The sequence below is a fragment of the Crassostrea angulata genome, chromosome 4 (genome assembly GCF_025612915.1).
Source record: "Crassostrea angulata isolate pt1a10 chromosome 4, ASM2561291v2, whole genome shotgun sequence".
NCBI lineage: Eukaryota > Metazoa > Mollusca > Bivalvia > Ostreida > Ostreidae > Magallana > Magallana angulata.
Genome location: NC_069114.1, coordinates 21,104,789 through 21,131,685, shown reverse-complemented (window position 1 = coordinate 21,131,685; position 26,897 = coordinate 21,104,789). Strand labels below are relative to the sequence as shown.

The 26,897-nt window shown below is 32.9% G+C and overlaps 1 protein-coding gene and 1 long non-coding RNA gene across 6 annotated transcripts; one reads left to right on the top strand and one right to left on the bottom strand.

Moving 5' to 3' along the window:
- Positions 1 to 179: 179 nt before the first annotated feature.
- On the top strand, positions 180 to 23,912 carry LOC128179964 (alpha-1,6-mannosyl-glycoprotein 2-beta-N-acetylglucosaminyltransferase-like). Of its 5 annotated transcripts, none has more exons than XM_052847679.1 (10): positions 180 to 242; positions 5,367 to 5,473; positions 7,475 to 8,477; positions 10,264 to 10,361; positions 12,444 to 12,543; positions 18,336 to 18,466; positions 18,696 to 18,771; positions 20,382 to 20,471; positions 21,207 to 21,331; positions 21,757 to 23,912. In XM_052847679.1, exons 3-10 carry the CDS (start codon positions 7,929 to 7,931, stop codon positions 21,965 to 21,967), a joined length of 1,380 nt encoding a protein of 459 aa, XP_052703639.1. In that variant the 5' UTR covers positions 180 to 242; positions 5,367 to 5,473; positions 7,475 to 7,928; the 3' UTR covers positions 21,968 to 23,912. The 5 variants fall into 5 exon arrangements, with proteins under 5 accessions (XP_052703639.1, XP_052703643.1, XP_052703641.1 ...); XM_052847683.1 differs by lacking the exon at positions 180 to 242 and adding an exon at positions 2,461 to 2,833; XM_052847681.1 differs by lacking the exon at positions 180 to 242 and adding an exon at positions 3,020 to 3,309.
- LOC128179965 (uncharacterized) lies at positions 22,440 to 26,255 on the bottom strand. The gene is made up of 2 exons (XR_008243170.1): positions 25,765 to 26,255; positions 22,440 to 25,418 (listed from the first exon to the last, which is right to left on the bottom strand). It is a non-coding gene; the product is annotated as an uncharacterized LOC128179965 (long non-coding RNA).
- Between the last annotated feature and the right edge of the window lie 642 nt (positions 26,256 to 26,897).

Sequence of the window (26,897 nt, the reverse complement as noted above, 5' to 3'; positions counted from 1 at the left end):
GAAAAATTATATCCGAATTTTATCCTCAGTCTTTTATTAAAAAACACAAGATGATTAATGCTATCAAAAATATCGATCATCAATATTGCGTTTATTTGTCCTTCCCAATGAAGATCAGGTCCAGGAATCGTTCCATTTTATATTTCCCACATTAGCCTACTCCCTGTAACTTCCGGTAGGGAATATTACTTCCGGTTAGGTGAAAGGCGAAAACAATTCACCAAGATATTTATGTCTCGTCGGTAAGTTTGTTTTTATTTGAGCGGTAGTTAATGATTAGACCTGATTAATATACAATCACATGTCTATTTTATAACCATTTTGTTGAATAAGACATCACAAAGTAGTTCATAACATTTGAAGCTGATAACGAAATTGAAAGTTCAGTGTTAACCATGTTAACATGGTCAAGTGAGCATTCATGGTATATGTACTATGGAAACACACCGTCCAACAGTCGAATATCTTTATAAGCTTTTCACTACATTTTAAGGTATCTCAAAGTATATGCTTCTGTATATATTTCTCTGCCAAAATGATTTTTTTTAATTAAAGGCTTGTTTTGTAAATTTTAATAGATATAAAAAATCTGCATGTTACACGACTCCTAAATGTTTGGGGCTCATATTTTCCAACAAATGATAAAATGCTAATTTGAGTTTTCTTCATCTTCGCTATATAGCCAAAGGTTTTCAATCTACTCGGCTACATCACCTGGAACCCTTTGTTAGCAAAGATAAGTTCAGTTATTAGGTGCCTACTTAATTATTTAAAAAATGAAGCAAGTATAACACAAGATTGAAAAAAAGCTTAAGGTAAGGATAATTAAGTATATGGCATTACAAACATTGGTACATTAATAACTTGGAAACTGTGTAATTTGTAAATAATTAAACTCTTGCTAAAATGCCATTATCACATTGTGTTATGTTTTGAATATTTGTGAAAAAATCTTTTTTGGGGGGGTATTCTATCATTAAGCAAATTTGGCATTAATTAAAAATTATGATTACAGCTGACAATTAATTTTGTTGTCATGATTTTGGGATGTATTAGATTTTTTGATTTTGATAAGTGAATTTTATTTTGGAAACATTTCTAAGAAAAAAACCCCATAACTTTGTTTGATATGCACTGAAAATCTGCTTTTAAAAAAAACCCCCAAAAACATCTATTACATATATATATATATAGCCTATACAGGATTTAAATACATTCCGTATTAGGGTAACTCTATTCTCGTTTGAGAAGTGGACAGGCATAGGCATAGCCTACATCCATGTGGATGTAGGCTGTAGGCTATGCCTGTCCACTTCTCAATAGAGAATAGGGTAACTCCAGAGCAAATTTTCAACTAGCCAGTAAATCACCACTCAGGCTGCTGAAATCTTGGCCGTTGGTCAGTAAATCTGGCATTTGTTTCCAAACTGCCTGATGTGTAATGTGTAGCAAACAAAGTCATTTTTTGACAACATGAAGTGGTTGTGCATAAATGAAATAAAACTAAAGTAAAAATACCTTTTATTACTTTTTCTGATGAATGTTTGTTTGGTACATGTAGTTTTTCATTGTAGACAAGTTATATTTCATTTTTTTGTTCATAACGATTCTGTTGTTTGCATGATTCATGAAAGAATAGCTGGTTGGGTAAACAATTTTTAGCACGAAAAAATTCAGTTGTCTTAAAAAGGTTATGGAGCATTAATACTGAGTATTTTAAGAGATAAAGCTGTCGAATTATATTAAGAAGTGTATTTAAAAACTTGAATCTGGTGGACTTATTTTGCTAACATTATTGGCTAACATTATTGATATGTTTACTGGTATTCTTACATGTAAGGTTGCTCATAGATTTATATAGTTAGATCATGTTATTATAATGTATTAATATACAGAAGCAAATTTACAAGTCTTATTTTAATAATAAGATTGACCAAACAAAAAAAACCTAAAAACAATTCATCATAAAGTGTATGTAAGAATCATATGCTACTAAAGTCATAAAAATTATTGTGTAACTGAAGGAGTAGATGGCCTCTATTGATTTTGAGGTCAAATGTCAAAATGCTCAGGAACTTTCTCAATATCTTGAGAACCCCCTATCATATATCAAGGTAAAGGGTCAAGGGTCAAGCAAGTGTGAACATATGAAAATATTTTCTACACATAAACACCTTAGAATTTCCATCAAACTTTGTACATTGCCACATTTGAAGAAGTAGAGTTTCAGGTACTTTAGATTTTTAGTTCGCAAAATCTAGGATCAAACTACCTATGACAAGAAAAATATTTTATGCAAAATATCAATGATATCTTTTGCTTTTCTGCTTAGTGCCTTGTGAAGAAGTTGACTCTTTCCAACATTGCTTCTTGGGGGAGGGTTGGGGTGTAGGGGGATATGTGTTTTTAGAATATTTCTTATTCTTCATAGTATCTCATATCATTTTTTGGTTCCAAAAATATCATTAAAGTAACAGGAAGTTCCATTTAATACTTTGTTGTAAGAAGCTTTGAAGAAAAAAAAAATCATGTTACAAATGACTTTGGTAAGATGACACTGGTTACTTCTCTCTGTGCAGTAACCAAGCTCAAATTTACAACAGGTTGACAGATGTATGTGGGCCCAGTCTATTGTTGTGTGTAATTTGATGGACAGGAATAAATTCAAAAGCTGACTTTTTACCTGATCCGCCATAGCCAGTGTGTTTAATTTGAGGATTACTCTGTCATTGTTCTCCCCAGTTTAAATAGCTTCACGTTCATTCTGACCTCTCGCTATGGTTTAAATGCCATTTACCACATATTGACTGGTAGATCTACATATGATGTACTGGTACGTATGTTAAAAAGTAAGGTAAGATATTTGTCAGGTTAAAACCAAATTTGCATAAATATCTGACCTTTGTATAGATTGACCTTGCAATGCAAATATGATTAGACAAAAGAATGCTATTAACTCAAGCTAAACCATAGACATACAGATAATGTTTGCAGAAGTACAGTTGGGGGGGGGGGGGGGCATAAACCTATAGATTATGTTAAGGCCCAGTAGTATGAATATTCTGAATCTCTTAGTTTGGTGTTTGGGTCACTGAAATTTCAGAAGTTTTTTGCAGCAGGTGATATTTATTGATTTTCTAAGCTGTTAAAGTGAACACTGACTGAGGTCAGCTAAGTTGAAGTGGCCGATTATATGTACAGGGCTCCTGTTACCTAGATAGTGGTAAAGGTATATATGCACAGATATCTATCACCTACATGTAGATATTGGGAGAGGACGTGCACAGCTTCCTTGATTGTCTTTATCAGGTATGTTCTCCACCAGTAGCTAAAAAACTGAGGAACTGTTGTTTTAACCTAGTAAGAATGGCCAGGCCCAATCTCAGCTTATTACCAGGTAGATACACACTCTTGAAATTGAGTCGCATGTTCCTATGAAAAAAAAAGAAGTATTTTAACAGTTGCATGTATGTATGTCATTTGAAACTTTGCTCTACCAACAAACTATGTTTTAATGGGAGGAGTTTTAAAGTAGTTTATGTGTGGTATTATCAGTCATCCTTTTACAAGTAGATAGTGTAGCAAGTGCTCACACATATTGTGTTATTTTAGATTGGTTTGATCCTCCTGCAGAATAGTTTAGATGTTATTTCCTTAAATTGCTGGTCCGTCTGTCATACTGTTTTTGTTCATGCCAGGTTCATTTCATGTTGAGGTACAATTAAAAAAAAAAAAATAAAACGGGGTCATGAGAAGGACTGTCAAGTTGTCAAATGAAGCAATTATTCTGATGAATGAAATTTTAAAATAGAAATGTTTATATTTATAGCTGCGTCCTAACATTTTGTCTTGAATTGCATTTAAGATAGGATAAGTAGCAATGACACACAATGGAACACAAAAAAAGAATAAGTTGTTTCCAAATGATGGTAGATGTGAGAATACCTTCAGGGTTAAGTAAATATTCTCAAGTGTTTACAAAAATAATAAGCTTGGTCAGCAGTTTTGTACATCATTTCAATTCAATTTCATTGTGTTACAGTCTATATTGTATATACAGATTTGGTTCAATGATTACATTCATAATTATCATGCTTTTTTGTCTCAAGTGTATCAGAGCTGTGGGGATAAAAGTGAATGATTTAGATATACCTGTACTTGTAAATAACACAGGTACCTGTTCTGTGACCACCGAGACATCATATCAGTGTATTGATATAACATTATAACTACTGATACTGATGTTACACCTGTACAGGTACATGTGCTTAGCAATGCAAGTAACAAATTTAAAATGAATATTTATATATACCAGAGATAAGATCATGAAAGTGAGTTCACTTTTAATGATGTGAAACTACAGGTAGATGAAGAAGTTTAATGTGGCTGTGCATGAAAAAAGCTAAACGGATAGAGAGCAAGTTTGTTTGCTCTGCCTGACTTTTAACATGGAAATGGAGAGGGGATGAACCCTTTGAATAAATAGTTGTCAGCTAATGTTGTTTGTTTCAAACTCTTGATTTTTGGGACCAGACAGAGGGGGAAAAAATGAGGGGGGAAATTGGTTATTTGCAGACAGCAGACTGATGGGTTGGCCTTGTAGCATGGATGGTGAGTCAGAGTCTCAGTAAGTCTGGGTACAGACCGTGACTCTTATCAGTGGGTGAAGCCTAGAGCCCAGCTACTGTCAAGGTATATGATAGACTCATGAATTTATGATATGTGTCTGTATGTGAAAAAAAAAATATTTTGCATAAATTTCTGTATACTTGTGTGTGGGTGTTGTGAGAAAGTGAAATAAATAGAAAGAGATGGTAAAAATGATAGGTGAAAAAGACTAAAAATGTGAGGCGATAGCACTCTTCATACTTAGTCTCTCCAGAGAGAGAGAGAGAGAGAGAGAGAGAGAGAGAGAGATGGTTAACAGAATCTCTCCATAGATTATGGAAGAGAAAAAAAGACAGCAAAAAATTCCAACTGTCAAAGATATTAACTACATGTACGTGTAATTGCTATTGGTTTTAAACCCTCAAAGGAGCAAACAATACGTTTCCGAGTTTACATCCGGCACTTTTATTGACTATTTGAATTTTTAATCATTTTTGTTTATTAATGAAGCTGCTAGTAAGCTGCAAGTATGAATAACTTTTATGTCTTCATAGCTGTAATGAATTGATAATGATGATGATTGATTTTTTTCCCCACATAAATTGCAGTAACAGTAGAGAATCTTATTAAAAGTATACACTTAAAAGGATCTCCATAGAAAGTCTAACCAGATATAGTGAAACGTTTTTATATGAAAGTAAAATCTCAATGAGAATGAGAGAGTGTCTTTGAAAGAGGAATTTATTTTGTGTTTTCAGGTGTCAAAGATGACTCCCAAATAGAGCTTCAAGTCAGCGATGGTCTTGAAGGAAAGCATCAGGGATGAGAATTAGGCTTGTATATATACAGACATATATCACTACAGGTAAAACTTGCTAATTTCATTTTAATCAATTTTTGTCGCTGGTGATTTGATTTACACATGCTTTTGATCATTGTACAATATATTGAAGTTCATTTGAAGCTTATACGTAATAAAAAAGAATAGCAATATACATGATATATGTATTAATGAATGTACGGTACTATAAACTTTTAGCTAGTCATTCAAGATAGAAACAAAGGACAGCTTGGAAACAATATAGTATGACCTTTAATTTGCCTTCAGGGAAATATCGACAAATGTCACATGAGTCATATATTAAAATAGTTGGGTTTTTTTTCTGTTTACAATAAGATGACGATAAATGTTTGGTATTCTTCAGCCATCACATGCTCTGTTTTAAGTTGTCATAAGCTATCAATGACCTCCTAATTCATTGTGTTCATGTTTATGTTGAAATACATTGTAGTTCCCAATTTTAAATCCATTAAAGTACAAATAGGCTAAGTAGTCTGGAATTCGTTACTTGTAACTTTTAAATACAATCGTTAAGTTACATGATTTGAAGTACATGTACTGGTACAAATTTTAGAAGGCCTTCGGTGACTGTCCACTTGTTGTTGTGTATATAGGGGACGTGATGTAAGAGTCTGGATTAATTACAATGCTGAAATAAGGTTTTCTAATCTAAAGCTTATCAGCGGAGATAAGACACACATCCAGGGCCCTATACACACAGAGCAGAACCTCAGATTGATTTCATCAATGTTTTAATATTATCCGTTGACAGTGACATGAGATCCGTACCAAACTTGCATATTCTGCATATCTTCAGGGAAACCCCTGAATTGCTTGAGGAATTTTTTAATGGCAGCTTGAACACAAAGAAAACTTTTCAAGTGTAGCAATATGTGAATGCTGTGAGCTGTCATTTTTAAATGTGTTGAAACAATTTGGCAAGATTTACATGTTACTTGGTACATGTATTTTGGTTTGATCTAGCAAGAGTTACGTGCTGTATGGTATGATCTATTGCATACATACTCGATCTACTATTGCGCAATCACTGAACACATGGTTGGTGTATGGTCTTGATGACTAGATTATATGGAGATAAAAAGGCAGGTAGAGAGACTGTATTTAGCATTTTATGATGTATGGCGCAGTTGCAATCAATTTGTAGTTGAATGAAAAATCTTTTTTTAAGGGAATGCAAAATGCCATGACGAGGTTATTATTACACCCTAGGTTGTTAAAAAGAAGTGATACAAACATTATGCAGTTTATACTAGGATTAACCCTTTCAATATTTACAAAAGAAGCATGTTTTCAAACAATACAGTAATTTAATCTCAAGAAACTGTCTCTTTTGATAATATTTTCCAGGAGTTTGCACTATATCTGTGAAATATCTGCTTCTTTAATATTGCCCTGTGAATAATCAGTAAATGTTGAGAGAGGCATGCACACAGAATAGAGCAGATGAGAGATGATTTGAAACATTTAGTTTGAAGTGTTAGGCCCCTGATGTTTTATTTCCAGAGGGTTTTTGGAGAAAAATTGTCATGAACAGTTACGTTTGGCCTATATAGCTGCAATTCCATGATTTAAATGACATATATTTGAAATGTATACATGTACATGTAAGAACAAATATACCTAATCTTCACATCCTGGAGTGAACAGGATATAGCAAAGGATCCATTTTGTTTGATTGCATGATCTAGTCATTGTCTGCAACAGTTAAAGTTTTCACATAGCAGGGATATGGTTGGGGAAAACTTTCTCTGTTCTTATGTAACTTTGTGTAGGAAAAACTTCACCATTAGTGCATATGTTAAATGTGTTGTTGTGGTATGTATTGGTTAACAGATTGTCACAGGTTAATATCAGCATGCAGAGTTATCTTGGGAAATATCAGTATGTATATGCAGGGTTATGCACGGAAATGAACTACAAAATCAAATTCCCATTCATGTGGTCAATGGGGTTTACTTGTGAAATGTTCTCAGGAAGATTTCAAATGTGTTTCTTTTTTTCCAGATGTGTTTGTGAACCTGAAAAAATGACTTGAGGACGTGAAAATACAAGCTCCTGGGAATATACACCCAAGACCGCCATCCATACAAACAAACAGCCAAACCTACACCGAAAAAAAACGAACCACCTTTATACTTTGCATAAATTCCAGTGTTAAATCATTTAATGAGGAATTTTTCACCAAATCAAAGCTACATGATCATTTTGTAGACTTCAATTTTTTCCAGAAAGAGGTTTTAAAACTTCAAAATCAGATTTAAAAGAAAAAAGGAATTTTAATGTAAAGTATTTAATTAATTGCATCAGGTATGGAGCAGATTTGATCAGTTTACGGACATGTTTTAGTGTGACATGCTTCAGCTGGCAATGTTCATTATTGATGGCGAGAAAGAGGTTGGGAGCTGATCAGTGATTGTGTGTTATCACCTCAGCAGTCAGAAGTACACAGTTTCTTGACATGAGAGTGAGACCGTCTCGTCTGTTACGGAGCCTCTTTCTGGTTGTGCTGATTCTCTTCGTGATGCTCAACATGCACGTGCTGTTGAATTTCAACTCTCACCATCCAGCCTCCATAGACCCCCTCCTCTACAAACTCCGAAATCCAGACATCTACATCAACCCCCACGTGCAGATGGGCCACGAGAAACTGGACTCGTTCACTCCGCAGAGTAACGAGGCCAAACTCGAAGTATTCATCCCACCGCTCATGTATAATCAGACTTTTTTTAAAGGAGACGTTCAAGAGAACAACCTAACACAAATCAAACTAGAAATAGACAGAGTCAATAGGGAACAATTCATTCATAATTTGCACAAGTTTGGACTGAAGTTAAAGACAGACAGTGTTGTGATGGTCATTCAAGTGCACGATCGGGCCCAGTACCTACAGATCCTCGTGGACTCGCTGCGTAAAGTGAAGAAAATCGAGGAGACCCTTGTGATATTTAGTCATGACGTGTACTCTGAAGCTCTGAATAAAATTGTGCAATCTATAGATTTTTGTCCGGTAAGTATTTGACCTAATTTCTTTTTTCAGATACAATGACATTGCAAATCTTTTTTCTTTTTTTAAATTTTGTGGTTAGGACAATTAGATTGTCATTAGCTTTGTGGAGTGATATAAATCGTGCAATGCACATCGATACACTGTTCAGTATATCAAAAATGAAATCAAGATTGGCATTTGTATATACTGAACAGTTTACATGTACTTAGTATCTATTCTGTTAACATGTTAAAACTATTAATTTAAGTTGGTTTTTTTTTGGGTTTTTTTAAATCTGTAAATAAAACATTACTCGATATTCATGAAAATCTGATTAAAACATTTTTCATATTTTATTAAAATAAAAATATAAAATACTAATACATGCCGGATAGATCAAAAACAGCTTCAGTGTCGGCTGAATGTTTTTATGAATTATGACCCAAAACTCATAATTCTTTTTTTACCTAGTACCACGTAGTACAGGTAGTAAATAGATTAAGTGAAATTAAACTGTAGCATACATCACTGTGCACATACATTGTAACATATGGATAATAACAATTTTTGTGAAAACATATAATTAAGCATCTAAATCCTTTAGGCAAAATTGGCAGATGATATACTGTAGCATGCTGTACCAAGTACCAAAAATTGTAAACTTGAAAGTCAGCTTATGATAAACTATAATATTTCCAGCTTAAAGTAGCTCACTACACCTTGAAATATTTTCTCAAATCAGCAGAAAATTACTTGTCTATGATATATATCATAATGGATAAGAAGTATTTTAATAAGTCAAATAGGCAAAAAAATGTGCAATTTTGGATGAAAAAGTACATTTTCGAAAATTTAACTTGGTAAACATGAACAAAAGCTCCAGGCGGATTCAAACTCATGAATTGCGGTTCAGAAGCCCAATACTTTAACCCATGAGCTACAACGATATACAACCGAATCTAACAATATAAACAATTTAACAAAACATTTAAATCGCCATCTTGTGACATAGTGTCTTAAAAAATATAAGTCTGGGTGTAGTGAGGTACTTTAAGAATCTGTATTTTTTCCCACTGCTAAATGATAAGAATCTTATAGTAATTTACCTTTTTGTTTACCCTCAGATAGATTTAAGAAAAATATTTGGAGACAAAAGTACAATGTCTCCGCCTAATGAATTAAGTGCTGTTTTTGTGAATTTATCATGTCTGACAAAATTATATATATATTGAAATGGAGCTTTTTCTTATTGCTACAGCTTTTGTTTTTAATGAGGAGTGGTAATATAACACATATATAAAGAGAATAAGAGCTAGTGGTCATTCCTTCAAGTCTTATTATTTTTTAAATTATGAATTATGGAAAAAAAAAATCTAAAAAAAGCATTTAAACTTATATTTTTGTTGTTAAGTTAGAATAGATAAAATACCGGTTGATATTAAATATGCTATACCATACATTTAAATTTTTAAAATGTACATCCAATGATTTATAAAAGTTATATTTAAGAATATCTCTGCTGAAATATAATTTGAGTCAATAAAAAGTGTCCTTATATATACATTTACTTAGTCCTTTTCTATGAAATTTGCTCCCATTAGCTGTAACTTAATCATTTTCAAAAGGGCAGCCTCCATCACTTATAACCTGTTGGAAACAGATTGCATGTAACATTTTGCATTTTGTCAAACCAAGTTCATGTAACACAATATAATACCCAATGTACAAAAGAAATATATATGTATTTTCTAGCTACTATGTGAAAATGGCTTGCATGCACAATTATCCTCCCGGTGCTGTTTTACAGGTGATGCAGATATTTATGCCTGTGACTGCTCAACTTCACCCTAAAGAGTTCCCTGGTGAACATCCCAACGATTGTCCTCGTAATATCAAAAAGGCAGAGTAAGTTTATTCCCTGGCAATCTGTATATTTACACCTCTGTGAGCTTAAAGATTTAAGGTGCAATCAGACGATACTAGTACGATTTTGTATCAGATTTTTTCATCCGATTCGCTTCGACTAAAATCGTACCATGTGACCACCTAAGTCGAAAGTCGAAAGCAAAGTCTGAAGTCAATTTAAAATCTGAAGTGCGTCCAAATTTCAATCGACTCTCTGGTGAAGTTGTGACATCACAATGACTTCAATAAAATATTGAATAAGTTTTATTAATCAGAAATCTATTGTAAAATCGTATCGTGCGACTACCTCAACAATCGACTTACCTGAGCAAGTCAATTGAAAATCTGAAAATCGCATTGTGTGACTGCACCTTTAGTTTAGTCATTGACAATCTTTTTTTACATCTCTGAAAAAAATCAAAAAGTAAGTTAATATAGTCCCTGGCAATCTTATTTAGACCTCTATAAGCTTAAGGTCCATGTTTCTCTTAAAGGCTTGTTGCTTTTATATGCAGATGATTTTATAGGTGGGGGAGGAGTCTGTTAAGTTTTAGTTTTTTATTGTAAAATATATTATCTTGTAAAAGGAACAGTTAAAAGTGTATGTTTATTTCTCTTGTTTATATACCAGTAATAATCCTATACCCCAAGTATATTCAAAATGTTTATCTGTGTTTTATTGATATATGGTTGAACACTTTTTCTCAAACTTTTTTGCTGCAATCTATTTTTTAGATTATAAAGATAAAATAAAACCTATTAGTTGAAATACAATATGCATGTATATTTAGAATTTTTTTTAACTAGAATTTTTTAGACAAGAATTAAAACCTCATCTGAACATCTAAACAAATATGAAAACTGTTTGATGCATTAGACATAGAATGAGAATGATTATGAAAACTGATAGCAAAGCATAACTGAAGTTCTTTTAATTAATGAGTTTGTTTAATGCATTTTTTGCTAATGGTTTTGAAAAATTACTTTAATTAGTAGATAGATATCATATTTTCCCTAAATCTTTGTGTATGAGTGATTTAAAGATAGAAATATCTTCAGGATTTTTTGTTTATTTTGAAATAATAGCGAGCGCAGCTCGCCGGCGCGCAGCGCCGGCTAGCGAAGCGAGCTCTAAGAACCAGTGTGCGCGGGAAAAAGAACGAGCTAAACCTACAGTTCATCAAACAAAATTTTTTGTCTACGTCCCATAATGCTCTCTAATGTTTTCACCCGTGGTGCTATGCCAAAAATGGCCGACTTTCAACTCGTAATTTACGGTGACTTAAAGTTTGAAGACACGTTTTGAGTACCGCATATGCTTTGGCGAGACTCAAAAGATTTGTTACATGCTTCCATACCTTCGTATTGAGTCGAGAAACGTAAACAAAGACGAACAAAGTCATGGATGACGTCACAGTGCACTCGCGCTATATTTCCCGCGAAAAATTTAGAGGTGGATCAAACATCTGTAATGAGTGTACTGGCTATTTCAATATAGTCTGCGATACCTGCCTCATTGACATATGATTTGTTTTTAATCTTTTTTTAATATAGAGATTTTATATATATATATAAACTAACAAGGGCCATACTTTACTGTCATGTCGATCCATTTTTAAAGTAATTGTGCATGCATGTACCGTGCAGTAGGCAGGTAAGTATATGAATAGGAAGGAAATAAACAATAGGACATTTTGAACTAAATAAAAAGGAATAAAATGAAAAAATAAACAGTTAAAAAATTATGTAGATATTGCATATAGTCAGACCATTAAATAAAAGTGGGAAATTACACACCTACAAACAGGTACCGGGCTCTCTCTCTCTCTCTCTCTCTCTCTCTCTCTCTCTCTGGGTAGGGGGTTGCGCTGTATATATCATAACCATTAAAATTAGTACATTTGGCATACTTATTGTAGAGCAATACTCTCTCAAAAATTCTTTGACGTTCGTTGATACCTAAATAAAACTATAAGTTGACAATGATGCAAGGTACAGTATGTGTAATTCTTGCTGCACTCGCCAGAACGGTAGCACCGTAAAACATATTATCTTTTTAAACTTGATTGTGAATTTGTACAGGGCAGCAACCAAAAAATGCAATAACTGGGAGCATCCCGATAAATATGGACATTACAGAGAGGCCAAATATTGCCAAACAAAGCACCACTGGCTCTGGAAGGTAAGATTGTGGTTGTTGATTTTATGCTTAAGTGTTGCCAAATGAATTTCCACTGGTAGCTCTCTGTATTTCATATGCATCCAAAGGGAGAGCCAATGAAATAACTCCTAACAGCAGAAGTGTAGAGCAGTACCTACAGTTGAAGTTAATGTAGGTAAAATGTTGCAAAATATTGAAGCAGTGCATGTACTTCATCACAAGTGATTATAGATTAAAGGTTAGAATTAATTAAAGCACAGCTGGCAGAGTTAGCTCAACGGAATGGTAAAATACTGAAAAATATAAAAAGACATTGACTGCAGTAGGCAGAAAAATACTGTCAAATGAATTACATGCAGTAAATTATGTGCTGTAGTGGTATGTAAAAAACTGTGAAATGAATTACACACAGTAGTGGTAGGCAGAAGAATACTGTCAAATAAGTTACATGCAGTAGTGGTAGGCATAAGAATACTGTCAAATAAGTTACATGCAGTAGTGGTAGGCATAAGAATACTGCCAAATAAGTTACATGCAGTAGTGGTAGGCAGAAGAATACTGTCAAATAAGTTACATGCAGTAGTGGTAGGCAGAAAAATACTGTTACATAATTTACAAGCAGTAGTGGTAGGCAGAAATATACTGTCAAACAAGTTACAAGCAATAGTAGTAGTCAGAAACATACTGTCAAATAAATTACTGTACATGCAGTAATGGTAGGCAGAAAAATACTGTCAAGTAAAGTATATGCTGTAGTGGTAGGTGAAATATTGTCAAATAAATTATATGCTGTAGTAGTAGTAGGTGAAAGTACTGTTTAAAAAGTACAAAATGGTGTAGCAAGTACCAAAGCAATGTTGTATATTCAGATGGGTATAACTCACCAATAGCCGTTCTGGGGAAAGTGCACCTTTGGGTATAGAAAATGGGCCAAATACTGTTTCGGCACCACAGTTAGTGGTATATTAGGGTTATTTATTGAACACTTCTTGTTTTAGAATAGCAAGTGAGCTACCCTTAAATTCTGGAGAATAATCAGCCCTTTTAAAGGGGAAGGAAAGTCAGAGGGGAAGGAAAGTCAAACACATATTTTATTTATATTAATTAAGTAGTTTAAATTATCACATTTAGTCATGCTGTTTGAAAATACACTGCATACTTAAGCTTTTATGCAGGTTTGAAGTTAGAGAAATTGTATTTACTGGAGGCTGACATGATGATGAACTCTTTTGTATTTAAAACCAAAAAAAATTAATTATTTTGACGTCACACCATCTATTCCGGTTTAGTTTACATAAATATACAATGTACAAATGCTCTGAATAAAATGCTAACTGGTGCCTTTCTGTTACTCAAGTAATCGACTGAAGAAAATTGATACTGTTTAGGTTCACACCTCAATCTAAAGAATAAATACATGTTAACATAAATTTATGCATTTTTATGAAAAAATGACAGCTGTTAATCTATTATTCAAAGTTGAAAATAGCATCAAGTAAATTTTTATTCCAGGTCAAGTTCTTCGCTAACAAAATAAGTATGTTATAATTGTAATCTGGATGTTTAAATGCTTTCTCTAAAGTCGGAATTACCATGTTGAAATAACAACAGCAGACATTTTCTACGATGCTTGGCATCTATGTGGAGATTCCTCCGTCTCCTACACTAATCTTTGCTTTAAGATTTCAACGAACATGCTCCGTTTGAGGTTTATTTGTAATTTAGTGGAAAGTAAAAGGACGGTCTCAAGTCGATATTGTTTCAAATTTTCCAGAACTTGTCTACGTTGTCTTTAAAGCGAATATCATGATTTGCTAATAAAATGATGCTATGTTGATAAAACAAACCGGAATAAATGGTGTGACATCATAGATTAAAGTTCAACGGCACCTCCCATAATGGCGGGAAATTTAAATTAAGCGATCTATTTTTTTTATTTATTCATTGTTCAGAGGGTTCTTAATGAAGATAAATATGATTTACAATTATAGTAGATGATAATTGATTTATTTTACAGCATATTTTTAGTTTCAAGACCCCATTTTGACTAAAATTAAGCCTATACCTGATATTTGTTGAAGCTATTAAGATAAGATGCATTTCATCTTATACATTAGACTGATATGAAAAACAGGTTGAAATCAATATAAATATATTTCATATGTTTACTCTTTTATATGTTGATGCAAATCAAAACATCCATCAGTATGTGTCGATGGTGAGATGGTGATACTAAATACATGTAGTTGTCATTGTAGCTTGTAGCATATCCCGTTCTCATACTACGCATTATTTTAATTAGATATAAGGCTTAGCATATTTTAGAAAATAAGCTGCGTTTAAAATTAAAGTCTAAATGTAAGACAATGAAAAGTAATTAGCATATACAATGTGAATATCTATTGGAACTCATGTAATGGTGCCCAGAAATATTCCTACTCAATTAGAAACAAGAAGAGGTCAATATCAGCATGCTATTTCAAGCATTAGGTTTCATTTATTCCAGCCATGAATGCAGCCTAAGGTCTTAATTAGTGTGGACTATACAATATTTAAAACTCTCAGAAAGATCATAAAGTGACAACAAAGGAGACAGAATGAATTCAATTAGTTTGGAACTCTATCATTATGATAGCCTCTTTATAACCCCTGGCTTTTTCGTCTTGTTGTTGCGTTGACAGCAGTGTTTTTCTGTTCCTATATTAATGATACACTGTATGAGAACACAGACATTCGATAGGTCAGCATTGTGAAATATATATATATTGATTGCAAAAGATAGAAATTGGTTTCGAATGACTGGCAGGGGAAGATAGCCTCATGAATATTTCATTTGTCCCGTCCTTTAATATGACAAAAAGTTGTATTACTGTGTCAACTTTTATTGAGGTTTTTTTAAAGTACTCGGATCAGCTGTATCAGATTCCTGCTCTGTAAACAATACTTTGAAAAAAAGCTAGCGAATGATCCAGACTGCTATAAGTAACTCGTCAGAATATGAGAGGCAGTAGAAGAGATGAAGTGTCACGTTTTGATGATAGTAGTAGATTTCAACCTAAAGGCTCAGTATCTGGTGACTGTTATCTGATCTATCAGGACAAATGTTCCAGACAATGTGCTGTGAAGTTTACTGGACTACAGATGAGGAGGACAGTGTATACCTAGTACTTAGTGCCATGCACTTCAGGCATATGACTTTTTCTTTAGTCTGGATGTGTATGATTCATCTATTTGAATATTTTTTTATGACAGGGAAAGGGGGGGCGGGAGAAGGGTAAAGGAGACCTCTAAATTGATATGCACATTATGTTCTGGGTATCAAAGCCACACAAGTACGGGTATATACAATGGTTTTTGCACCAATCAATTCTGTAGGAGACAGTCAAAGGGATGGTGAATACTACCCCCCAACATCCATGCACCCCCCCTCCCACCCCCACCAACTTTCCTACTCTTTTATTTAAAAAATAAAAATTAAATTTTGTCTAGTTCCCAAAAATTGATTGACAAATGCATATCTATTTAAATGGTACACTCTGAAAAATTTGATTCATCTTTTGTTAAAATTTAAAACCAATCTTCATCATAATCACTTGAACATTTCAACATTCAATATATAGAGAGTCATGCAGAGAAAGGAATCCGAAATTCACATGTATTGATTTCATTGAGATTTATTTATGGCAGGTTAGTGTGACTAAAATGAGAATAACAAGTAGTTTCCAACATCCCAAAAACATAGAGGCTTTCTGTTGGATTTGATTTTCACCTGCCTATGATAGCTGTCTATTGATCTTAAGTGAGAATCTGTATGCCAGGTACCCAGGAACATGTAGATCAATTAGAAGAGTAGGTGTCTGTTTACTTTCAGAAAACTAACTAAAGTCAATACTTATTGGATAATTCCATGTTACAAGTGAAAGAAATACATTAACATCATCTGAGAGATACTCAACCTTGGCTCAAAAAAGAGAGACATATGCATTGCTAAGTATGGTTTAATGTACCCAAGTAGGCTCATCAATCATAAAAAAGGGCATTTTCTATTTCATTATTAATAAGGTCTGGGTTTGCAGTGGAAAGAGGAATTTGTTTTTAAATATTAAATACAGGATTTATGTCAATGAAAGTACGCATTCTGTTAACTTCTAGATTGACATACATGAACATATTATAGTTTGCTTCATCTGATCAATTACTCATGGTAATATGTGAATTTTTTATACATGCATGTAGTTACAGCTGCTAGTTCCTCTCCTCCCTGTGTCAGAAAATGTCAGCAGACAGATAATGAATACCGGTAATGTTGATAATCACAAAATGTGTACAGAATTGCCAATATGTTAATTGTATCAAGGTACCGGTACCCAATGCTGCCATTATCTTGATATGTAAAGCACAGACTTCAAAAATGTTCACATTTATTGGTACAGTACCGGTACTTATAGTTTTCTGCTAGTGTTTATGTTTAAACTTAATATTCAAATTAATTAGGTAATTAGCTATTCTAAAGAAAAGACTTCAAAAAATTGCAAGAAAAAGTAAGCCTTTTTAAAAAAATTAATATGCATATTTTGTAATATAGCAAGATAAAAAAACTATTAATTTACACTCATCGACTAATTTTACCCAATATCTCATACCAAGATGATTGTACCTACATTATTCAAAATTTTGTGTCTAGTTCATATAGGATTATAGGATTTTGGATCATGTAACCAGTGAATCGGTTTAATTGCGGAGAATTGCAGGAATATGATTATGCTGAACATGTACAGACAGTCAGGATTTCAGTTCCAGTGGCGTTGACATCTGAGACATTATTGAATGTGACCATAATTGATTTTTCATGGATTTGCAATTATGCTGGTGTACAAATTTGTCATCAAGATCTATTCTCTGTCTGAAACCAAAAAAAAACCCTCATTTGCAATGATTGTTATTTGCAATTGAGCCTGCCTTTATTTGAGAAGGCAAGTCTTATGGCAAGTCTTATAGAGCAATAGCTTAATGGGTGATGATTGCATTTGTAACAACAAGATGGAAACATCATGAGAGCCAAAGCCTTTATAGAACTGCTGTTAGTTTGTTGTTGTAGGAGTATATAGAGAAAATGTGTATGTTCATCCTGTACAAAATTTGATTAAGATTTGAGATCAAGTCTGACTCAGTGTATTATGAAATTTGCACAAAAGATCTGAGTAAGATGTAAGAAATCCTCTCGAGTTTATTAGTTGGATTGCTGTAGTAATCTAGCCACTTAAATTAGAGATAGTGTCCACATATTGGGGATTTGTTTATTAGCTCAAAGCTACACCAAGACAAAATTTGTTTACAACCAGATCAAATCAATTCCAAGAGCTATTGAGAAATCTCAATAATAGCATTATTTCTCGTTTCACATGAAAACTTTTGCTCTTTATTTCAGGGTATATCCTGTAGTGGAATTATATATGACATTTAATTTTAGTTTGTGTTCTTGTGTTGGGTTTATTCTTTGTATAATGTATTGCTAACATTGGTTCATAAAGAATTCAAAACCTTGAAATTAATGAAAGCCAAGAAAACGTTTTGATACCAAATAACAAAAAAAGTGTTGTTTTGGCAATACAAAGCCATTAATTTCAAATAGAAAAAATAAAACAAGAAAAAATTTTAATGTCAATTAACCTTTCCCAAAAAGGAGTGTTGTTTTATTTTCAATATATAGTCTATAGCACTGTGCCAAACAAAATCTCGAGTTTCATTAATAAGGGAATGCCTAGCCTAGTGTGTCGTGAACTGAGCTGATGAATGTTTGATAAATCTTGCAGCTTCACCACGTGTTTGACGAGCTTGACGTGATGAAGAACTACACAGGACAGGTGCTGCTCCTGGAGGAGGACTACTACCTCGCCCCGGACATCATCACCACGCTACAAATGACACTCAACCTAAAGAAAAAGTCAGTACCCCCCCAATCAACAGGCCAGGCCTTAGTAACAATTTTATAACTGCTCTGTAGCAATTGCTGCAAGATTCCGTCTTTTTAGAAAATAGCTTTTCATTTAATCACAGCTAGTTGTTTTGAATCATAGAATTATTCTGCTGAAATGAGAGAAAAAAACCCGCAAGTACAGAGAAGATGGGATTTATAAAACGTAATGTTAAAGAAAGATTTTGTTTCGTTCTAGAGAGTGCAAGGACTGCCGTATGATAACAGCAGGAAATTACGACAAGGCTCAAATCTTTTCGTCCAATGCAGGCAAGGTAGGCTACTTTTACCTGTTGAAATAGATCCTCTACCTGACTGATATAAAAGAGACTGGTCAGTCTTATTGATTGGAAGTACATGGCTTTATGTCTGATACATGTACCATGATGGTAATTTATGGGCTGAAATTGAACCTCATTAACATATCCCTTAAAACCATAGTTTTGGAGGAGGGTGTGTTATGTCCCTTGCTCAAAGGTCATAAGGTTCAGAGACAGTAAAATATTAAATGCATTTCAAAGCTGCATGCATTAACAAAAAAAACAGAAGGTAAAGGACACAACCCCATAAAGCAATGCCTCGCTTTAACATGACCACATAGAAATAAGGTCAATGTGTGTATTCACTCTTGTAGTTTGAATAAGAGAAATTAAGAATTATATAACTGCATGATGTTAGAATTTCATTAAAATTTTGTCCCTAGAAAATGCTGTGTATAAAAGAGCAATCAAGTAAAATCTGAAATTACAAAATGGAAAACCCTTGAATTATGCTTTAAAAACAGCCATTTATTTTTCCAGGTTTTGGAGGTAACATAATATGGTTATTAGCTCGTTTTTCTTTACACACTCTTCATGTAAATTATTGTATTCTTGTTAATTTTCTTTAATGTACATGTATATACATGTAAAATGTACTATACACTTGTTTACTCTTCAATTCAAATGGTACAAATGGAGTACTGGTACAGGTACCAGTAATTATTTAAGCAATAAATGCTGTCTTTGGTGGTTCATTCAGATTAAAAGAGGTAGCAAACTTTGCATTAAAAATGAACTGTATAACATATTTGCTGCGATAAAAGCATTTATTGTTTATATTTACATCTGTCTTTTAAAGTTTTCTTACATTACTGTGGAGTTACCATTATTCGTGTTTGCACAATTTTTGTGAATTTTTTTTTGGATACCCCTCACCCAAGAATTGACATCCCCAACGAATTATGAAACACATTTAAATGTATATACCTACAAGTAAATCCCTTTAGTCACATTCCACTGAATCTCCAAAAATTTATGTACTGGTATTGACAATCTCGAAAAAACTTTCCCCCATGAATTTAAATGAATTCACAGTATTCCTGTAAAGAAATTAAAAGAACTAAGAAACAAAAAGATATCAGGAATTTAAACATTTAATTTTTGAGGTAATAGTTTCATTTTTGGTTCTATGAAATGTTAATATTAGGTCAAAGAGCTTTCTGAAAGCTCAAAGAAAAAACCCTTGCAAAAAAAACCCCACTACTATTCTTCACACATAGCATTCTTTTTCTTTTATTATATAAGGGAGGGATGTTTTAAAAATGTTACCAATATTTAATTTGTATCAGTATAGTGTACAAGAATAGTGTAATCTATAGAGAACAACTTACCCTTTACATGTACAGTAGCAGAGAAATTTACCAAAGAATTGAGAATTTTTTTTTCAGAGAATAACGAGTCATGATGATACATGGGTATACAAATAAACTGTCATTTTCGAATTGAAGCAGTTATTCCCACACAATTCACTAAATTTTAACAATATTTTAATGTCAGCATGTTTGTCAAATATGGGTTGAAAATAAAATAACCTGAAGATAAACCTTATACTTTACACATTTTAGATGGAGTTAGCATCTTGGATTTCTTCAAGACACAACATGGGGATGACATTTGCTCGAGATCTATGGAACGAAATCAAGAAGTGTGCCAAAGTATGTACAACTGTCTCAACCTTTCTGATATGACAAGTAAAAAAAAACCATGGGGGTTTTATCATTATTCTATGAGTACAATATTTATACTCCTCTCTCTGAAGGAGAGGAGGGTGTACTGTTTTACCCTTGTGTTTCTGTCTGTCCATATTAAACAATTTCTCAACAGCTATTCATCGCAGATGCTTGAAATTTCATATCACTCTCTGTTTATGTATGCCATGTGGTGGGCTTCATTTTTGGACCAATCAGACATAAATATCCTGGTAAATGACAACCTTGTTTATTTTCAGCCTAAATTTTTTAACTAATTTTTGTCACAGATTTCTCAGCAACTATTAATTGCAGATGCTTGAAATTTTAAAACAATCTTTTTTTAGGCATGCCATATGGTGGGATTTATTTTTGAACAAATGTTGTTAACTCCCTGTTAAATATTGACTTTGCTTATTTTGTATATCACATAAAAGAGGGGATATCACTAGTGAGCATTAATTGGCTCACAGATATTTTGTAACTTGTTTGTTGTTGAGTTGATTAAATTTAATGTTAATTGAAATGCAATATCTAATAACATATTGTATATATCAGATCATTAGCCACAAATTTACAAATCCTTGAAACAGTTATTTCTATAGATCCATGAAAATTTATGCCCACAAATATTAGTGAAATCTCCTACGAGAGTAAAAGCAGTACATAGAATGTGGCATTATATATTGGTGACATTTGCAGGAATTCTGTAACTTTGATGACTATAACTGGGACTGGACGTTGCAGCATCTAAGTATGAAGTGCATACCAGGCCAGATCAAGTTGCTCAAGATGAAAGCCACTCGTGTGTTCCATATGGGAGATTGGTAGGAATTTCATCATTTCTTGTCCATCTTGTCCCAGTCCATTAAAACGTGCTTATTATAATATGCCAGGACGAGCAGTCTTTATTCTACATACACTTACCCAGATCATTTTATTTGTAATGTCTCATTGAATTTATAAGTTGTTTTAAGACTATAATGTAATGAAAAGGTAGTGTCCCAGTCAGATTAAAATCAAATCTTCATTAGCTCCTTTTTATTTGATTGTTGCACGAAATAAAAATGAGCTAGTTTAAAATTCAATCAGACTAGTACTGTCTAGTAGTTTTTCTATTGCTCTCACAGCACTATAAAAAAGTGTGTCATTTACAACCTGTAAAAAAAACCCATCCAGATTGTCAACAAAAATGTTCATCATACATTATGAAGATGAGTTGTGGTTCTTACTGTCCTGCTTTCTGTTGTAGTGGAGTACACCACAAGGGAAAGAACTGCAATCCCCAGGTCAAGAAAGCCCAGGTGGAAAACCAGATCAACCAGAACCTGAAGCACCTGTTTCCCAACGTAGTCAGTGTAAACGGACAATCACGCTTCAAGTTACGGGATCCCAAACCTAACGGCGGCTGGGGAGACATCAGGGACAGGAATCTGTGTCTCAGTTTTGTGGACGGAGCTTAACTAAAAATGGAGGGAAAGCATTATGTTTTAAAATATTCAGGGAACAAATGCAAGAGCTATGAATGTGCATTTATAAAACATTACACAGAAATAGATGCATGTGCATGCAGACACAGAGAGGGTTTAGCTCTATAGCTCTATACAAATTCACTCAGTTCTTGGGGCCCTTGTTTTTATATAGTTGTTCAATGTGATTTCACCAATTTTTGACTGTGATGATGTAATAAAGGGCATAGTGTTTTGGTCATCTCATCTTTGTTGCAGTCTTGTATGGTAGGATGATGTTATAACATTAATATATGCAGGAGAAGAATGAATGATTTTGTTTGGCACAGTTTTTCTTTTTCATAGCCCGGGTGTGCCAGAGCAATTTTTATGCAATAAACGAGTGAATTTTTTTTTGTTTTAGATAAATGTGTTCTGCAGTTTGATGTACACGGTATAAATAGCATATCAATTTTGTTATATTGTATTTTTTTTTTTTTTTTTCAAATTTTTAATCTTGATTTTTCAATATCGATTGTTAAGTGGAAAAAAAAAAATGGATGGTGTTGTTTACCTGTTTAATTCAAGTCATTTCAAGGAGTTATTAAATCAGACTTATCAACAGCAGCTTAAAATTTATCAGTATATAATAGCATTTAATACATACATTCAGAACATATGAAAATTTTTTGGGGGGAGGAGTTAAAATAGAAATTTAAAAAAACAGTTGAATTCTTTTACAAAGGAGGTAATTTAATTTCTCTTTTCACATAGTTGAAAAAGCATTGCCAAAACTTCATCAGCTTAATAGCAGCATTAGGAAACTAGCCGGTAACCCACAAACACAGCAAGTTCCGTAATTATGGGCCAAACTTGTATCAATACTAGTTCAGTTCCCAATCAAACTTCAGCTATAAGATTCATGTATCTGTATTGTTTAAATACCATTCACACTTTTTTGTTCATCTCCCAATGAAACGTTTAATCCTACTCTGTGTATATTTAAGATCGCAGATATGAATTTTTTTTGTTTGCTATTGCCTATATCAACATTAATATTCTAATATTCATTATCAGACCATTAGAAATATGAAACATGCATTTCCTTGACATTTTTAATTTAAATTCATAAACAGTAATAATTTTTACAGATTGGACCAAACACAGAGAGAAAAATTTTGTTTTGTTTTGTTTTTTATAAGATCACTTTGTTTATTAAGTAGTTTGAGAGGTTTATATAATTTAAACATTGCAAATGGCTCAAGAACGTAAGTAAGGCTAAATAGCTGTGGTACTTCTTCGTAGTTTGAATGATTAACTCTTAAAAAAATATGCATTATGATCATTTGTTGCAGATTATGTTATTATTCTACAATGTTAAATGTGTATTTGCTTAATTTTCGAGATCTCTGAACATTGTGATGGTGTGCTCATGGTAACATAATTTCTTTATAACTAAAATTTAAGTTCTCTTTTTTTAACAGTTTTGGAGGGGCAGGGGTGTTATAAAATAATAAAAAAAAAACAAGTTAAATGTTTTATCTTTATAATGAGCCATCCATACTTTGTCTTACTGTGCTATTAAATGTGAAATCCTTGTTTTTTAGGTATATCTTTGTAAAATATGTATGTGCCTTTGTCATGAATAAACACACACACTCATTCATTTTTTTCTGTGATAAGCATTGCTTTCTCAATCATTCATGCAGTAAGTTTCTCATGCCAAATGTTAATTGTTGGTTCATGTTCATTTTCATATCAATTTTCTCTCTCTTAGTGAGTCTTTCAGAACTTGTGTATGTACTTTTACATGTATTAGTTAAAACTAATCGGTACATGTTTGTATTAGTTTGAATTTCTGTTGATGTAGAAAACCATGGTATGACCTTTTTTTAATCTGCCATACAGCGCATGCACACCAGCAGCATATTGTAAAGTGAAAGTGGCATTATGAAAGTTTTGAGGCCAGGAATAAGAATGTCATTTTTTTTTGAACTAATTTTTTTTGTTAATTATTACTTAACATTACTTAACCTTTCATCTAAGTAATATAGCTAAACAAAATGAGATGGAAGTCAGAATTTTCCATATTAAGTTTATTAAGGCTTTAATAACAGACAGATCTTGTAGATAAAAAAGTGAATCTTTGCGAAGATGGCAAACTTATGTACATATATGTAATACATGTTTAGAGTTATTTTTCTTCAAAGTATTCAGTTTGCTTTGTTCATAGTTTTATTTGATGTATTCATTTTTAAAACATTGCTTGCTAGTTTGTGATTATCCTAGTACTTTGTTAATATTTAGTTTTAAAATGTCATTTATTTGAGATAAGCTTTATTTGATTCTTGCTTTAAAATGTTGGATGTTATTTTTTAATGTAAGCTTCATAAAAAGGGCTTTGAATTTGCCACATTTCTAGTCACAAACATATAATATTTTCAAGATATTAAGATATTTGTCAAAAGATGGGGGGGGGGGGTGTTATTGAAATTTGACTAAATTTGATGTAGCTGTAAAATTGTCTTTAAGGAGAATGATCACCTAATGAAGGAGACAACTCTTTTTCCTATTTTTATTCTTCCTTCAGTTGTTACAGGTATTTCATGAAGCAATTTGTAACAAAAGAAACATTTTGTTATTGTAAAATTGAATTTAAAATCAAGAAACTCAAAGTCAAGATATGAATCCAGTTTGCCTTGATGTATTCAATGGGTATTACCGGCACAACTTGACATCACAAAAAATGTTACAGACATGTGCGAGACTTGTTATATATAATCCCTATACAAACATATATGTTGCAAAACAGGAAAGCTTTAAAAAACGTTTTAAAATATATTTTGATGATATATTTATGATAAAAAAATTAATCCTAATTTTTACTAATCTTTTCCATTAAAGGTATATATATATATGTTTGATATATATATCAATATGAAAACCTGTGGAAAATCTTATAAAGAAAGTGAAACAGAGGGTCATTCTCCTGTACGTAGTTCTGGTACCATTGCCTTTTATTGCCATCCTAAATCCTTTTGGAACAAATTATTATGAGCAAATTCTGTTCATTTCGTTTACAAAAAGCACACGATACTGAAGCCTTAAAGCATAAGCATTAATTGCCTTCTTTTGCGTTCCTTCAGAATTACAACCAAATACATCATAAGTTTCTGTACTTTGAGCACTTTAAATATTAGTGTACATGTTTTATCATTATGTCTGATAATTTTACTATTCAATGGATGTGTGATTTTTTTGTGAAAAAAAAAATGAATCTGGGACCAGTGTAGAAGTGTAAATGTAGTTGTTGACACACAACCAACACCCCCTCCCCCAAATGGTAACAGGTTGCACAGCTGTATGGTAGTGTGTTTTCATGCAGAGCTGATGAAATGTAAGTTGAGATGGTGACAGAAAAATTTAAATTTTTAGAGCAGTATTGATTCCCCACATCCATATGGAACTTAAGGTGCCTCACTACACCTTGAAATAGTTTCTCAAATCAGCAGAGAATTACTTGATTATGATAAAAAGCAGGATGGTTGAGAAGTATACATGTCAAATAGGCGAAAAAAGGTGCAATTTTAGATAAAAAATGATATTTTCAAAAATTTCATTCAGTAAATATGAATAAAAGCCCCAGGCGGATTCGAACTCATGATCTGCGTGTCACAAGCTTGTTACTTGAACCACTGAGCTATGATGATATACATCTGAATCGATTGATACAAACAGTTTAACAAAACATTTAAATCGCCATCTTGTGACGTAGTGTCTTAAAAAGTATAAGTCTCAGTGTAGTGAAGTACCTTAATAAGTGCTTTATTTCGTCAGTTTATGGATGGGTATTATATTACACTGATATCAGAACTTTCTACTTGCATATTCTATGTAATTTCCAGTGCATTGTACTTTATCAAGGCATACTCATTATTATTAGCAGGTTTAACAGAAGAATAATCCCTTGTAGAAAGTTTTTTTGGGGAATATTGATCTGTTAGAGTACTTTCACTGGTACCGTACTTTATATTAATAAACATTTATCAGTGGGAAATTTCTTAATCAAATCTTGTTCAACTGTACACCAAGTCTTCATCCCATCATTATATATAATTAAAACATTAATGTAATCAAGTTATATCAATCTGTACAATACAATAATTGAATTGTGATAATGATCGCATAATGATTCTGTGTTCTTGTTAATTTATTGAATAAATTTTCTTATGTATATTCAGTGAAGTTGTTGTTTTGAGCTAAACATTATTGGGAGGGTAACTATCTCCAAGCACCATGCTTAATAAAAGTCATACAGATAAAAGAATAGAAAGGTCTTTGCTTGACCTTAACCTTTGCTTGACCTTAACCTCTAAGTATTTTACACAGGTTTGCTTTGACCTTGATCCATGTAGAAACTTGATTTAAGGTCACTGTGCACCCCTTAGCTACAGGCAGTCTTATGAAAAAGTGTGCACAAGATTGGGTCAAATGGAGAGAAGTTAGTCTAGAACTGGATTTTGAAGAGATCTGGTTTGACCTTTCACCAACAAACCTGGTTCAAAGTCAAAGTAGATACTTAATCCATAAGCTTTATGTAAAATATGAGCCAAATAGGATCAATGGAAAAGAATAAATGGTCCAGACAAGGACTTTTCGAAAGTTCTAATATGACCCTGACCTAGAAAATTTGTTCAAGGTCACTGAACATCCTATATGAAAAAATTTTTTTACCAAGAAGAGAAAAAATTGTTGGTTAAGGACATACTTCTGCTGCTGTACCTTAAACTTTGACAAGAACTTAGTTCAATGCACTGCACAATTTAACCTAAAATTATTGTGGGTGAAGCATTTGCCAGGTTGGGAGAGGACACGTGCTCCAGACGGTGCTGGACAGACAAATTGATTACTATAGGGTGCCCTCAGAGTTTTGAAATACATTTTG